This window comes from Hemicordylus capensis, chromosome 5 (assembly GCF_027244095.1).
Source record: "Hemicordylus capensis ecotype Gifberg chromosome 5, rHemCap1.1.pri, whole genome shotgun sequence".
NCBI lineage: Eukaryota > Metazoa > Chordata > Lepidosauria > Squamata > Cordylidae > Hemicordylus > Hemicordylus capensis.
This window is the reverse complement of record NC_069661.1, coordinates 63,578,013-63,593,749: the sequence shown is the minus strand read 5'-3', so window position 1 is coordinate 63,593,749 and position 15,737 is coordinate 63,578,013. Positions and strand designations below refer to the sequence as shown.

At 41.4% G+C, this 15,737-nt stretch overlaps 1 protein-coding gene across 4 annotated transcripts in view; it reads left to right on the top strand.

Annotated features, from left to right (window-relative positions):
• The window catches only part of LRBA (LPS responsive beige-like anchor protein), a 567,920-nt gene that overhangs the window by 381,244 nt on the left and 170,939 nt on the right, over positions 1-15,737 (top strand). For all 4 annotated transcript variants that reach the window (XM_053251992.1, XM_053251991.1, XM_053251993.1 and 1 more), the window contains exons 41-44: positions 8,687-8,804; positions 11,559-11,661; positions 12,968-13,083; positions 14,393-14,505. In XM_053251992.1, coding sequence (XP_053107967.1) covers positions 8,687-8,804; positions 11,559-11,661; positions 12,968-13,083; positions 14,393-14,505 — 450 coding nt within the window. The remainder of the gene's footprint in view (positions 1-8,686; positions 8,805-11,558; positions 11,662-12,967; positions 13,084-14,392; positions 14,506-15,737) is intronic.

Below are 15,737 nucleotides of genomic sequence, written 5' to 3'. Positions count from 1 at the left end.
GGGGCTGCCTTTGTACATAGTCTGGAAACTTCAGTTGGTTCAGAATGCGGCAGCCATGGTCTCTGGGTCATCTTGGAGAGACCACATTACTCCTTTGCTGATGGAGCTTCACTGGCTGCCAGTTGGTTTCCGGACAAAATACAAAGTGCTAGTTATAACTTATAAAGCCCTAAATGGCTTAGGCCCTGGGTATTTAAAAGAGTGTCTTCTTCACTATGAGCCCCACCGCCCATTGAGGTGATCTGAGGAGGTCCGTCTCCAGTTGCCGCCAACTCGTCTGGTGGCTACACAGAGACTGGCCTTCTTGGTTACTGCCCCAAGATTGTGGAATGCACTCTGTTGAGATATGATCCCTCCCCATCTCTGACAATTTTAAAAAAATAAAATCTGAAAACCCATGTTTTCACCCAAGCTTTCCCAGTTTTTTAAAATTGTCTGTTTTAATTTTATGGTTGATTTTAAATTGTTTTAATTTTTGTATGTGTTTTAATTGTTTTATGTTAACCACCCAGAGATGAAAGTTTGGGCGGTATAGAAGTTTGATAGATAAATAAATAATTTTTCCTGCTGTGCTATTAGGTGGCCTCGAAAGGGCAGTAGAATCCTGGAAAGATGCTCTCCTGCCCTGCTCTTGATATTTTCTTTTCTGCTCTGTACCCATTTTCATTATGAGTCCAGCAATGCAGGAGAGAGGCATGGAAGGACACAAACCAAGTCAAGTGGTGGCGGCTATTGCTACCTCAAAGGAGGAGGCAGGGGCATGTGCACATGAGTGGCGTCCTGCCTCTCATGTGCGGAGGTCTTGGGCCACTACTGCTCAAGGTTCTATATTGGGAGTACTTCTGTTTCACATCCGTAAATGATCTCAAGTCAGGGATAAGCAATGAGATAGCTAAGTTTGCAGGTGACACCAAATCAAAGAGGATGGTGAAAGCTCAAGCAGACTTTGAAGGAGTCCAGAAATACCTTTCCAAGTGCATACAAAGGGGGTGGGGGTGGCAAATGAGGTTTTAATATCCAAATAAAGGTACAGTGAAATAATACTGGGGCAAAAATAATACTGCAGCAAAAAGATCCTTACATCAGTATTATTTCTTCACACGGAATTAATTTATAGAATTATCTGCCATAAGATGTAGCGATGGGCACTAGCAGATGTATTTAAAAGGGGATTAGACACATTCAGAGAGAAGAGATCCATTGGCACTATGAAACCTCCAGATTCTGAGGCAGTATACCATTGAACACCAGCTTTGGTGAGTGGGGGTGAATTGGGAAGGGTGTTGCCTAAATGCCCTGCCTGTGGGCTTCCCAGAGAGATCTTGCCGGCCACTGTTGGAAACAGGATGCCGAGATTAGTTGGGCCCTTGGGCTGATCCAGCAGGGCTCTTGCTATGTTTTAATGTCAGGAGTTGCATCCAGTCATGCTTGGTTGCACCTGTGATGGGCATATTGTCCTGTTGATTTAACCCACTTGTACCTTATCTTGCTTGGTTCAGTCTCAAGGGTTGTTTTAGCAGGTGAACCACTTTCCTTGCTTTTGAATTCTTGCTTTCAATAATTATGGATTATTGATTGTCCTTCCTGTTGATATGTTTCAGATTGACCTGTTCTGTTGGGCCTGACTCTTGGCTTGCCGAGATTCAACCCATGGACCGCTGCCATTTATCTGAATTCTGTTGGTCTACCCTTGTGTACTTCAATTCTTCAGTAAACACTTGGGTGTGGCCTTATGTCAAGCAGCATCTACGTAGCTGTGCAAAAGGTGCTGGGATTCATGTGGATCAGACAAATTATCTGAGTGCACCCAAGCTCCCCTTCAGGAGATAGACTAAAGCCAAGTACATTTCAGGGAAGCCTATGTTTCCCATTGTTGTTTTTTTAAAGAAGTTTGAAAACAAAATAGATGGAAAGGGGTTAGAAATAAAGCAAAGGTCTTACACAAGAGTCAATGAATAATTTACAGGCCATGGGCTTTGAGGTGCATCAGGTCAGCACAAATAATGCATTATGAAAAAGGAATTTGAGTTTGCTGTAAATCTGTCTGCCACAGCAGCTTAAAATAAAACAGTTTTACCCATCTAAGACAACATCAATTTGCTAGTCACTGCTTCATGTATCAAAGTGCATTCTGTGAAAATATCAATATCATTGGTTAATATAAATGAAATTAATTTTTAAAGCTGGGCTAAAGGTTGACATCTGAAAAATTGCATTACTTTGCAGAAAAGAAATTTCTGTCTTCTAGTGAAATTTTAGGTCAGGAGGGCAAGTAATTTTCACAATCTTCAATGGGAACCAGTGAAATATGAACTTCATTGTCACCTAGCCCCAAAGCGATAAGATAAAATGAGCTGATACATCATTTGCTCTGGTTTTATCATCTCCTGCAGTAATTGGAAGAGAAAACATAAGAGCTTCCCCCCCAAATTGTCTAGCCTCCTTATTCAGACCCAAACCATTTTAGTCTGATCGATGCAAAGGTCACATAGCATTTATTTATTTATTTTTAATTCTTTGTGCTTGCTAAAATGTCTAGTGAAACATTAAAATAATGAATATGTTTAATTGAGTTTGTCACCCATAAAATAAGTGATTGAGATTGTATATCAGTCTGCAGAGGGAAGAAGGGGCAAAAGAATGCTAGGATGCTGAATTCACTAACTCCATGAATAAATATTTGACAATTAAACATTATAGCCATGCAACTAATGTCTGAGATACCTTTCTTTTGTTCATTAACCTGCTCTTTTTGATGGCTGCATTTAGATGTCCTTGAATAAGAAACTCAGATATCCTTCTTCTCTTATAAAAAATATTATACAGGGATTCATAGACCTTGTATCTTAGTTACGTAATTTAGTGTACAAACATCAGAAAGTGAAATCTCATATTGTTTGCACATGTTAAATATTTTGATGGTGATTTCATCAGGGTGTTTTTAAAAGAGAAAGTCCTATATTAACTTATATGACAAGCATTGACATTAAAAGAACAGGTTAATCGTGCAATTATGATGTACTCCCAATTTAGTTTTTGCCTTGAGGACTTATATTTCATAGTAGTTAAGAATGATGTAATTGTTCAGTTACTGATTTAGCAAGGCAACCTCCTTGCAGGTTTAATTACCTCTAGACTATTCATATGCCCAAGAACCTTAATTGTGTGTGTGTGTTGTGGGAAACAGCTTGGTATGTGATCCTCAACATATTGCAAGGAAGCCCCACTATAATCTCAGAAAATTATTTACGTCAACATTGACTCAATGGAAACCACAGATTTAAGTTCTATGAACATTAGTGATAATCTTCTCTGTATATATTTCTCTTAGGCATACCCGTCAATAATCCCATGTGTGGCAGTTCTTGTAAGAGTTTGCGAGCAGCTGCTACATAGCGACAGGGATGGGCGGAAGGGAAGAAAATGGCGGCGGCAGCAGCAAGCTGGTTGGCTGGCCAAATGATGCCCAAAAAACCCACGGTGGCGAATGGTGCCAGCTGGCTGGCGAGCAGTGGGAAGAAGGCAGGTGGGAAGAAAACGAGGGTGGCAGTGGGCAGGCGGAGAAATGGCAGAGGGTGGGGAAGAAAATGTCAGCGGGGGTGGGGTGGGGGCAGGGGTGGCGGTGGTGGGCTAGAGGCAGAGATGCTCTGCTCCTGGCCCAGCTAGTTCAAATTAATGTGGCTTCAAGGTGCTTGTAGATTACACCCAGGGCTTGCTCCAGGGGTCAGGAGGTCCTCCTCAAACTGTCCTCCATGGTTCCCAAGCTACCTAGGTGGACCCTAGGTGAGTTGCTTGCTTCGCCACTGCAAAAAGGCTGTGGACACAGAAGTGGTCTGAGGGGATCACCAGTGGGCCTTCTGAGGGGCCTGGCCCTTACTAACTATCCAGTTAAACTGCCCCCTGACCATTGGTATTACTTGATGTGATGCGAAGATGCCATTAACCTTGCCTCTTGATGGTGGCAAAGCATGTTCCCTTGCTCGCTCTACTCTTCCACATCTTCTGACCGTCTTACCTTCTGGACATGCTGGCATTGTAAACTATGAGTTGCCAACAGCAAGGGAGGCATTTCTAGCATGGAGTGAAAGTTTCAGTTGCCACTCCTTCGCTTAAGCTGAATTGCTTTGTTGCTTTCTCTATTCCTCCTGTGCATTCCAACTGGGGGGGGGGGCAGCCAGGGCACGTACCCTAAACGCCGCTGGGGGGGTGCGCCAGTGCCATGCTGCCCCCACCCCCTCCCCAATTCACGGATTTTTTTAAAATTAAACAATTTTTTTAACCTGTAGCCTCTTCAGGGGGCTTCCTAAGGACCACGGGGTGGTCTGCAAAGGTTCCCCCACCCCTGGCCTCTTAGATCACTGCCGCAGCCTGTCTTGGGCTAATTTTCAGGCCTCTTTGGGTCTACAAATATCAGTGTCGTGGCCATTTTGGAGGTCGCTGCACATGCTCAAAAGGCCTCTCCGAGGTCTGGCAAGGCATAGGACCTCGCATAGGACCATTTGAGCATGTACGGCAGCCATTAAAAAAAAAAAATTAAAAGGCTGCTGAAAACAAAAATGGCCACCACACATGCTCAAATGGCCTCTGCAAGACCCAAGTCTAGATTTTTCCCTGGTCTGGGGAGTCAGAAGAATGCAAAGTTGTTGGCAAGGGACTCGAGCATTTAAAAAACAGATATAAATGGCACAAAAGTAAGTGGACAAAACATCCCTTAAAAAGACAATGTTGGTTTATGTTGGCTCAATGTTGGCTCAGTGATGAGCCAGTGTGGTATAGTGGTTAGAGGGCTGGACTAGGACCAGGAAGACCCGAGTTCAAATCCCCATTCAGCCATGATACTTGCTGGGTGACTCTGGGCCAGTCACTTCTCTCTCAGCCTAACCTACTTCACAGGGTTGTTGTGAGGAGAAACCTAAGTATGTAGTACACCGCTCTGGCCTCCTTGGAGGAAGAGCGGGATATAAAATGTAAAAAATAAAAAATAAAAATAATAATACCTTGTAAGCTAGCAAAACTGAAGGGTGGGGGAGAGGGAAGGAATAAAATACAAATATTCACTCTCATGCTGTTGAATTCTCTATACAGAGCTCTATCTTTATCTGAATATTGTCAACCAATCTGATTATAAGGTTTGTGGGATTTCAAACTTGGAAAGTGCCTGCCTTTAACTTGTATGGTGCTTAAAAAAACCCAACAAACTGAATATCACCCTGTTTTGCTGTTCGGTGGCTAGTTGCAACTTCCACCTTCTTCCTGATCAGGCTGCTGGATCCAAGCCTATTGTAAGTTGCTGGATAATTTCAGATTGTTTGGGGCCCCTAGGATTTCCCATTGCAGCCATCTCCCTTTAAGGCAAAAGCTGCTTGGACAGAAAAAACCCATCCCTGAATTTCTTGGAGGCGGCAACCTGTAGTGAGGTCTGCTGAGGTGGCAGAGTATTTGCTAAAGAGAGCTTTCACTGCTTAGCTCTATGGAGGCATGCCCAGCACATGGATGTGCTGTGTTTCCCTTGGGAAGGCGACTGGGACATATGTGCCACATGCGTGGTTGTATGTGTGTGCGTATGCATGTTTGTGTTGCTTACAACCTGTTTCTCCTGAAAGTGTCTGAACTTGTATTTTTGAGCTGATATTATGGTAAAGTTATCTGAAAGATGGGTGTCAGATGTTTGGACAGGGGTGCAATTTCAGTGCTTGCGCTAGGCACTGTTTTCCCTAGATACGCCTCTGCTTTCACCAACAGGCTTGTGCGCTTTGTGTGCTCCATTTTGGGAGCAAAGCGCAGCTCACAAAGCCTTCTGGTGGAAGATGCAGGGGGAAGAAAGCAAGGGAGAAAGTGATCCCGTTAGCAGGGCAGCAGCAACAGCAGCCACCATTCCTTGCTAGAAGTGTCTCCCTCACTTCATCTGCTGGTGACTTGTAGTTTAAAACCCCAGTGTGACCAGCAGGTAAGGCAGCCAGAAGACGCAGGAGGTCAGCAAGGCATTGTGCCCCTACCTTGATCAGCTTCAGGGGCCTGGGCCAGGACACAGGGAAGAGGGGACAGAAAGGGAGGGTGGTGAGCTGCCAGGAAGAGGGTGTGGCAGTGACAGGCAGGTGAAGTGATGCCTGTGCTCGGACAGGGCAGGAATGCCCACACTTGCTACCTCATAGTAGTCTCTGGTCACCACCAGAGACTATCACCTAAAGGCAAGCCTCCCCTTGGCCCTGATTACATCTTCAAATGTTTTAGCATAATGCTGTGTTAGAATATGTATTCATGAATACTATTGATAATAATTTAGTTTGACTGGCTTGAAGTAGTGCTTGTAGGAAGTGTGTGATTGTACAGTGATGTAGGAAATAATACTTTCCCCATTTAAACACATCCTTCTAAATATACAATAATATTAGAACAATATATGTTTGGTTTATAAGAGTATTGGTGCATATAGAAAACCATATTTTGAACATCTAATTACAGAGGGCACTAAAATAAAGGCATTGGTTCCTGAACCAGGTTCCTGTACTAATGTTGAGAGTTGTGGAAATCAATGAATTGTAGAGGAAAATGCATTTTAAGGTCTGAATGTGGATTGAGATTGTCCAATACTCCACATGCTCTACTTAAAAAATCAACAACTTTATTTCACTGGTTATGTATAGAGGAAAGAACATTTGTATATTGGGTAGTGAAGTCAATCTGTGTACTACATCATTAAAGGTAAAGTGTGCTGTCGAGTCAGTGTTGACTCCTGGCGACCACAGATCTCTGTGGTTGTCTTTGGTAGAATACAGGAGGGGTTTACCATTGCCATCTCCCACGCAGTATGAGATGATGCTTTTCAACATCTTCCTATATCGCTGCTGCCCAATATAGGTACCAATGGGAATTCGAACCGGCAACCTCTGGCTTGATAATCAAGTCATTTCCCCGCTGTGCCATTAGGTGGCTTACTTCGTTATACAATGTGATAATGCTGCATTCAAACTGTTAAATATCTTCTTTGCTTTTCTACTCTGTTCCTGAATCATTCATACACACACACACACACACACACACACACACATTTTTGATAATTACATGTTTAATCATTACATTAAAGATATCCTTTTAAGTTTAAAAGCATACAAATAACTTTATTCTAATACTTGTATAATATGTATCAACGTCCATATAATGCACTTCCTAGGTTGTGCCATTTATACAGCTAAAATTAATCATTTGTTCTCTTCACCTTGCATTCATCAGAGATACTGTTAATCCCAAATAACTTATGTTTGGAAATAAATGGAAAAAAACCCCACCAAACTACAGACAACTTCAGGTGTTGTCTTAAGTTTGTAAGAATTGTATAATGAGGTTTTGTATGTTGATTATAATCCAAAAAGATTAGAGAGGTGAATATTTCATATCTGTTTTACTAAGTGAATGCTGGGAGCTTTTCGTCTTTACTGCTTTTAAAATACTTTAATTTTGAGTGATAAACTGAAAATGTATACCTGGCTGATGGAAAAAAATAAATCCAAGAACAGAAGAAGATACAGATTTTTCAAGATATCCTATGTAGTGCACTCTAAAGGAGGATGTGTGTGTGTTCTGTATTTTTCAAACTAATATGCTTGGTGTGATAACGGCAGAGCAGTGGTAATGATGCAGTTTCCATAGCAACTGGTTCATTGGAGGGCTAGACCTCTGTCTAGGGTGCTGTCAGTATGTGTGGAGTTGCTGAGAACAGAAAGTCCCAAAGAAGGTCTGCTTTCACCTAATCCAGTTTTAATTGAACTCCAGAGACTTTGAAGTGAATCTACAGACCAGGCAGACACTATTCCAAGAAGAAATGAAGGCCTGCTTCAGTTAGGCTTCAGCTGCTTCTAAACTGATAACTTCTTCTAGTTAGTGCCACAGAAATTGGTGCCTGCTAAAATTCTTTTATGGTTATACTACAGGTTCTTCCTGTTGTAACAGCCAAGACTGTTAAAATAGTTAGTAAATTGTAAATATTCGGCCAGAATGAGTTGAAGAGTTTCCCCTGCCTTTGCATATGAGCTATGAGCTCTTCACTAGCTTGTCTGGTCTTATTGTGAATTTTTTTTGGTGGGGGTGGGGATCAAGGAAATCAGAAATACTCCGATATGCAAGGAATCTGAGTTTTATTATGCAGAAATTGGTACTGCATGCAGAATTCAGCAACCTCAGGTTGGAACTGCTGAGGCCAGGAGATGTCATGTGAAGCCAAGATGGAATCCTGGCTCTGTGTTACTGGCTCATATTATTTGAGAAAATTGACAAATATATCCATTTGCTAGTCAGATATGACTCACTGTCATTTCCTTTATATACATTTATATTTAATGCCGTTGGAATGCCTGGTTATCCAACAACTTTTGTGTTCACCTGTAAGAAAGATGAGTGCGCAAACATGTCTATCATACATCTAAAATGCCTTTGACTGGAAGTTCTCCAACTTTGTCCTAATAATTTCTTCTGAATTGTGAAATAAGCCTCTTTGATTTTTCCCAAAGATAAAGAAAATTAGCTACTTCGATTGACAATGTGGATTTCCTCCTAGGTTTAGGTCCAGACAGAGTAAAAGAAAAAGCAGAAAGCAAGACATGTACTCATAGTATGCTTTAAGTACATGGGGAAGCGGTAGCTATTTTTGTTGGGTTTTTAAAAAACACCTCTTTTTATTTTATTTTATTAGGTCCTTGCTTATACAGAGGGACTGCATGGAAAATGGTTGTTCTCAGACATTCGATCAGTCTTTTCTCGACGATATCTCTTGCAAAACACAGCACTGGAAATCTTTATGGCAAACAGAGGTAATGTTACACTAGGAACGGGAACTGAGAGTTCGAAATGTACATTTACTACCAGTTGTGTTAGAACGCATTTTTAAAAATAACCTAGAGAGGGATTGTATTTTAATATTTGACACACTGTAGAAAAAATGCTGGTTCTACCCACATTTTTAGGCCTTGACCTAGTTCCAGGGCAGACGGCAGCCATGAGAGGGTCCAACTGCAAAGCAGGCAGATGAGGCTCGAAGGGGTCAGCAGCAGAAACAAGGTTATGACAGGTTGAGTTTCAGTGCCAGACTGGGTAGACAAGGGCAGAAGACATGTGGGTGGTCAAGTATTTATCAGCTGACGCAAGGTGATATTGCTCAGTCAGAGGAATTGGACTGAGCAGCAACTGTTATACGGATCTGGCCAGGTCCCTGTTAGTTCCTTACATGGTCACATAAGCTGAAACATGGCTTCCATCAGTGTTACTGCAGTACATCACAGAGCAATCGGATAATTCTGTCCGCCTGTGAGCTGTCATAGTGGTGCAGAGAATAAAGTTCCTGAGCCATGCTTTCAGATACTCTGTTTGAGACACACTGATTTACACACATGCAGCAGTATGCTACTATATGTGTGTAATGTTGTTGTTTTTTGAGTTGGGGAAGCAGATGCTGTGGAGGAAGTGAATCAATCCTCTATTTTGCCCAGTCCTGTAACTAGTTTATGTGTGCTAGGTTCAAACTGAAAACATGATTCTAGGAACATAGCATGAATATTAACTACTAGGAATGCTCATGGAACCAGTTTGGCACTCTTTCTGGAGCACTGAACTGGTTTGAAGGTACTGTGTTCGAGCCAGTTTGAAGGGCAGGGGAGTAACTTTAAGGGACAAGGAAGGTGCTTCCTATCTGCTCATCCCTGCCCCACCGCTTCCCCCCCACTGGTGCTCTCCTAAGCAGCGTGGGTGTGGGGCTGCAGCATTCCTGCTTTCAGCCCTGTTCAGCGTGTGGCAACACTGAATGGGGGTGCAAAGAGCAATGCTGCAGCCCCACACCCACAATGTTTAGGAGAGCATTTTTTATTTTTGGTGATTTGTGGGGGAAGGTGCTTCCTATCTGCTCATCCCTGCCCCCCCCCCACTTCCCCCCCCACTGGTGCTCTCCTAAGCAGCGTGGGTGTGGGGCTGCAGCATTCCTGCTTTCAGCCCTGTTCAGCATTGCCACGCCCATGGCTGATGCGTGTGGCAACACTGAATGGGGCTGCAAAGAGCAATGCTGCAGCCCCACACCCACAATGTTTAGGAGAGCATTTTTTATTTTTGGTGATTTGTGGGGGGTTTGGGGGGTGATTTGGGGGGTTTGGGTTGATTCTGGGTAATTTCTGTGGGTCTCCCCTCACTCCTCTTGCTGACCAATAGTGATTTAAAGGGATTCTGGGTGATTTCTGACAATATTTGGGGTCATTTTTTCTGTATTTTTTAGTCTTTTTATGTCTGTGATTCCCCTAACTCCCTGTATCCAATGCTTTTCAATTGCTTGCCAACTGCAAATTCACCAACCTTGAGCTTTTCCTGGAATGAAACTCTTGTGGTTGGAGAGGGATGACTACATTTTTTCTTGTTCTATGGTTGGTCTCACAGCTTAAATACCCCCAGCTCAAAAGCCTCATTCAAACATTATTTAAAAGGACAGCATACTCGAGTTCATCATTCCAAGCGGGAATGGAAGTCCTGCCCCTCGGCCACATTTGTTACTACCCTCCCGCCCCTCCTGCAACACTCATGCTTGCACAGCCTTCATCTGAAATGGTGAAGGCTGTAAGTATGATGACAGACACTTCCATGGGCAGGAGACCTGGATGCCTGGGTCTCCTGCTCATGGAAGAGCCCACCATCACTTTTACAATGTGTAAGCATGAGTGTCGCAGAAGGAGAGTGACAAGCATGGTGGTGAGGTGGGACTTCAGTTTCCGCTTGTGACAGTGTGCTTGAGTACACCCTCCTTTTAAATAATGTCTGAATGAGACTAAAATTGCAATTCATCCAGCATGTTTCCCCCCTTCCAATAAATTCATCCCATCCCTGCATTTCCTTCAACAGCCAATACAATACAATACCCACTAGGCTGACGTGGCAGGTGGCAGCACCTCCGGGGTCCCTCTGTGAGACTGAGGAGAGCAGCAAAAGGAGGCAGTTTGTGAAGACATATAAAAAGGGAGGAAGAGAAGTAAAAAGAGTGCTGTGATGTGCTTCCTCCTTCTGCTCTTCCATGCATTGATCCAATGTAATAGCTCAGACATGTTTCAGTGTTTAATTTGCATCCATATATTTTCAGGAACACCTGGAGGTTAGAGACCAGAAGGTGGCCTCAGATATTACCTATCTTTGTGATACAGTGATACCTATCACTGTGATACCTTTATGATACATAGGTCAGCATAGCTAGAAACTGTTCAGGAAAGTGAAATCATTTTGCTTAGAGAAACAGAACCTGGAGTCTTGCAGAAACCTGGTTCCATAGTACCTATAGCAGTAAGCATAGGCATTTCTCTATACTACCGCATAGGTGTTTCTATACTAAGCCAGTTAAGTGGTTTGTAAAGCCTACTATCCTGACAGTAGCTAGTGCAAAACCATTTTTTACGACATGCAATTAATTGTTTAAAGGGCATTAACTGTATTTGTGGAAAATGTTTAAATATTGTACTGCATTTCCACAGTACAGTCTTATTTATATTAAGTTTCTTGGCACAGTAAGTTACAATAATATCTCAATTCTTTGTTCACAGTTGCTGTCATGTTCAACTTTCCAGACCCTGCAACAGTAAAAAAAGTGGTAAATTGTCTACCTCGTGTTGGAATTGGCACTTGTTTTGGGCTGCCCCAAACCAGGTATGCTATGGCTGTTGGGAAACCATGTTTTCTGATCAACAGGAAGATTTCTACTGATAATGTAAAGCTTGTTGGTTTGTAAACAAGTAAGGGTAATTTTAAAAACAACACAGAAAAGAAGAAGAAAAGAGTGCATGGTTTCCACTGCCTTATTATAATAATACTTTCCTTGGTTTGCTATTCTTCAGAAAGCCCCCTGAAGAGAAAATTGTCTCCTACCTTACATTTACTGTTCATTAGGAGAAAGAAACATTAGGAGAAAGAAACAAAGCTTAACAGCTTGAATGAAACAAGTTGCAGTGATGCATGGAGCTATTAGAAGAGCATATTATAATTGTAAAATGTGAAAAACTAAAACACAATAGACAGTTACCAAATTAGTGAGCATAAAATGAAGACGGAAATAAAAAAGACACACATGCTACTCCAAATAAACGTCATGTGATATGGGAGGGGGAAACGAAGAGCACAGGGTAAAGCACAGAATGAGGCACTTTGGTTTTGTGTCCAAATATGTCAGAGACCAGGCATATAATCTCCCACTAATAAATGCAAGGCAGAAATTGAGCCTGGTCCAGAAAGAAAAGAAAGATGGAAGGTTTGCGTCATGAAGGGTTTTTAAACTGTTTAAAATGTTTTAATTGTTAATGGTTTTATGCTGTTTTTAAATGTTTATGTAATGATTGTTTTTAGAAGGACTGGTTTGTGGGTTTTATTTTTGTTGTTATGAACCACCCAGAGCCGTTTGGATGGGGCAGTATAGAAATGTAATAAATAAATAAATGCTACATAGCCTTGTGGAACATGTAGATGAGTGACTTAATTCATATATGCAAACTGGCTGCACATTTTCTCCATATGAGCCCTTAAACTGAATATACCCCCACAATACCTAGCAATTATTACCATGACCCTGTTTGTACTTTTTAAATCCAACATAAGAAAAATGACTACCAGCTACTTGGTACTATCTGTTCCCTCAATGCAGTTCATACTGACATTTCTGTGTGATGTGGGAGGATTTTCAATGTCTCTTACCCAGCCTCTGCTAATTGGGCAAAGAAGCACCTTTTTAAAATGGTGGCACTTTTATATATAGCAGTGGGAGAGCATCAGTCCCTGTCCAATCCCAGCACAGAATCTTGGTATGACTGTTACTGGCATCTGCCTTGTATTTCTTTTTGGATTGCAAGCCCTTTTGAGACAGTGAACCATCTTATTTTTTTTCCTATGTAAAAACTTTGAACACTTCTTTGTTGAAAAATGATACATAAGTGTTCTTAATAATATTCATTTTATCTTTCAGACGCATTTCGATGGCTAGTCCACGTCAGATTTTTAAAGCATCAAATATGACCCAGAGATGGCAACACAGAGAAATTTCAAACTTTGAGTATCTCATATTTCTAAACACTATAGCAGGTAATGATGGAAATGCTTGCGAAAGGATAATATGAGTAAATGATTCATTTTGACGCAGTATTTTCTAGTCATCGGTAGCAGCAATTCTGACTTGACCTCTTTGAATGAATGGTGCTACTGCTTCTGCCACCAGAGCTTCTTAACATCTATAAAACCTTAGTCTTCCACAATACATTTGACCAAAGATCCAATCTATGTTTCTTTTGCTGTTGTCCCTACTACTGTTTGTCTTTTTCCTGGGTAGACCTGGTGAACAGTTATTTCCCTTCATTTACAGGAACATTTATTATAACTATTATATTTTATTCAAAATGTTTATATCCTGCTTTTCCATAAATAATGCACAAAGGTTCCAACAGTTCTAAAACAAATCATCAAACAGTCATTGAATAAAATTAGCAACAATACTAAATCTAGTATTGTAAGTACTGAAAATTAATGATTGAAAGAGTAGTTGTGTTAGTCTGTAGAAATACAGACTATGAAAAATGCCATGGTACCTTAATGATTAACACAATTGATTGTTGCACAAACTATTGTATGCAGATACCTGCAAGACTCGAGCCTTTGAAATCTCATTATACCATAAATTTGTTCATTTTTGAGGTATCACAGCACTGCATGTTTCTCCCTAGATGCTAAATATGCTTGCTTAGATCATACCTGATGCTCCACAAATGTTAAAACTATTCTCTTTGTGCTTTGAATCCTAGTCACTTGTTTTGTATATGTCTTACAACTGATGACCAATTCGACTTCAAAAGTATAGTACTCCTATCTATGTATGATTGTGCCAGCCCATGAGATAGGCAGCTTACAAATGTCAAAGTCACTATATCATATCTGCTGCTCTGTGTAAGTTGTCTTCAGTGGCTTCCACATGGGCTGCAAAGTTGTAATCAGAAGAGTCCACAATTTAACTATTCTAAATTTTCTATCTAATAATAGTTTCTAAAGTGGTAGCTTTAATCTGTTGTAGCAAAAAGAGTCTTGTGGCACCTTATAGATTAACAAATTAGTTTGAGCATAAGCTCTCATGGACTAGTGCACACTTCCTCAGATGCAATTAGTCATCTGATGAAGCTGGCTCTAGCCTACAAAAGCTTATGCTCACAGAAATGTGTTAGTCTTTAAGGTGCCACAGGACTCTTTGTTACTGAACAATAGTCTAGAAAGCAAGGAAAGATAAGAAAACTTTAGTGATTAATTCTGTGTAGCATTAGTAGATTATCAAATAATGTCATTCATATGTTAGGCTCATGGATTTGTTTTAACTTGTTGTCTCTGAACGTATTGTCTTGCTCATCAGGACGTACTTTCAACGACTTAAACCAGTACCCAGTATTTCCATGGGTTATCACTAACTATGAATCCGAAGAATTGGATCTTACCCTTCCAAGCAACTTCAGAGATTTGTCAAAGGTATTATTATTGTTGCCCACTGTTTACATGTATATTGAATCAAATATATGCTGATATAATATGGTGGGTTTTGGTATTTATACTTGTCTTTTTAGGGAAGAGGATTGCCAGTTTGATAGTTCTGAAGGGGTAGAGTTATTTATTTATTTATTTACCAATCATTTATTTAACATATTTGTATACTGCCCAAAATGCAAGTCTCTGGGTGGTTTACAACAAAACAATAAAAACAACAAATAAAAAGGTTAAAACATTACAACCATTTAACACTTAAAACAATGTTAAAACTATTAAAAATCCTCAAATTATTAAAATAGTATCTAATTAAAAGCCTGGGAGAACAAATGTGTCTTGATTGCCTTTTTAAAAGTTGTAAGAGATAGGGAGGATTTCGGGGCAGCAATGTAGAAGGCCCATCCCCGTGTAGCTACCAGACGAGCTGGTGGCAACTGCAGACAAACCTCTCCTGATGATCTCAGTGGACAGTGTGGTTCATAGCAAAGAAGACATTCTGTTAAATACCCAGGGCCCAAGTTGTTTATGACTTTATAGGTTATAACCAAGACCTTGTATTTTGCGTGGAAACCTATCAGCAACCAGTGCAGATTTTTAAAGATAGGAATGAGATGACCCAGAGAACAATGTGGCTGCTGCCTTCTGGACCAACTGCAGTTTCTGGACTATGTATAAAGGCAGCCCCACATAGAGCGCATTGCAGTAGTCATGTCTGGAGGTGACCAACAGATGTACTACTGTTCTAAGTTCATTTAGCACTTACATTTATATACCACTCTATAGCCGGAGCTCTCTAAGCGGTTTACAATGATTTAGCATATTGCCCCCAACATTCTGGGTACTCATTTTACCGACCTTGGAAGGATGGAAGGCTGAGTCAACCTTGAGCCCCTGGTCAGGATCGAACTTGTAACCTTCTGGTTACAGGGCGGCAGTTTTACCACTGTGCCACCAGGGGCTCATTTATCTAAAGAAACGCGTGCAGCTGGCATATCAGCAGAAGCTGTTAAAAGGCACCTCTGGCCACTGCCTCAGCCTGGGACACCAGGGAGAGGTTCAGATCCAGAAGCACCCCCAGACTATGTACATGTTCCTTCCGGGGAAGTGTGACCCCATCCAGAATAGGCAGATCAAAATAATCTCCTGAGTTCCTACCCCGCACAATAAGTACCTCCATCTTATCTGGATGGTCTCAGTTTATCTCTCATCCAGACCAT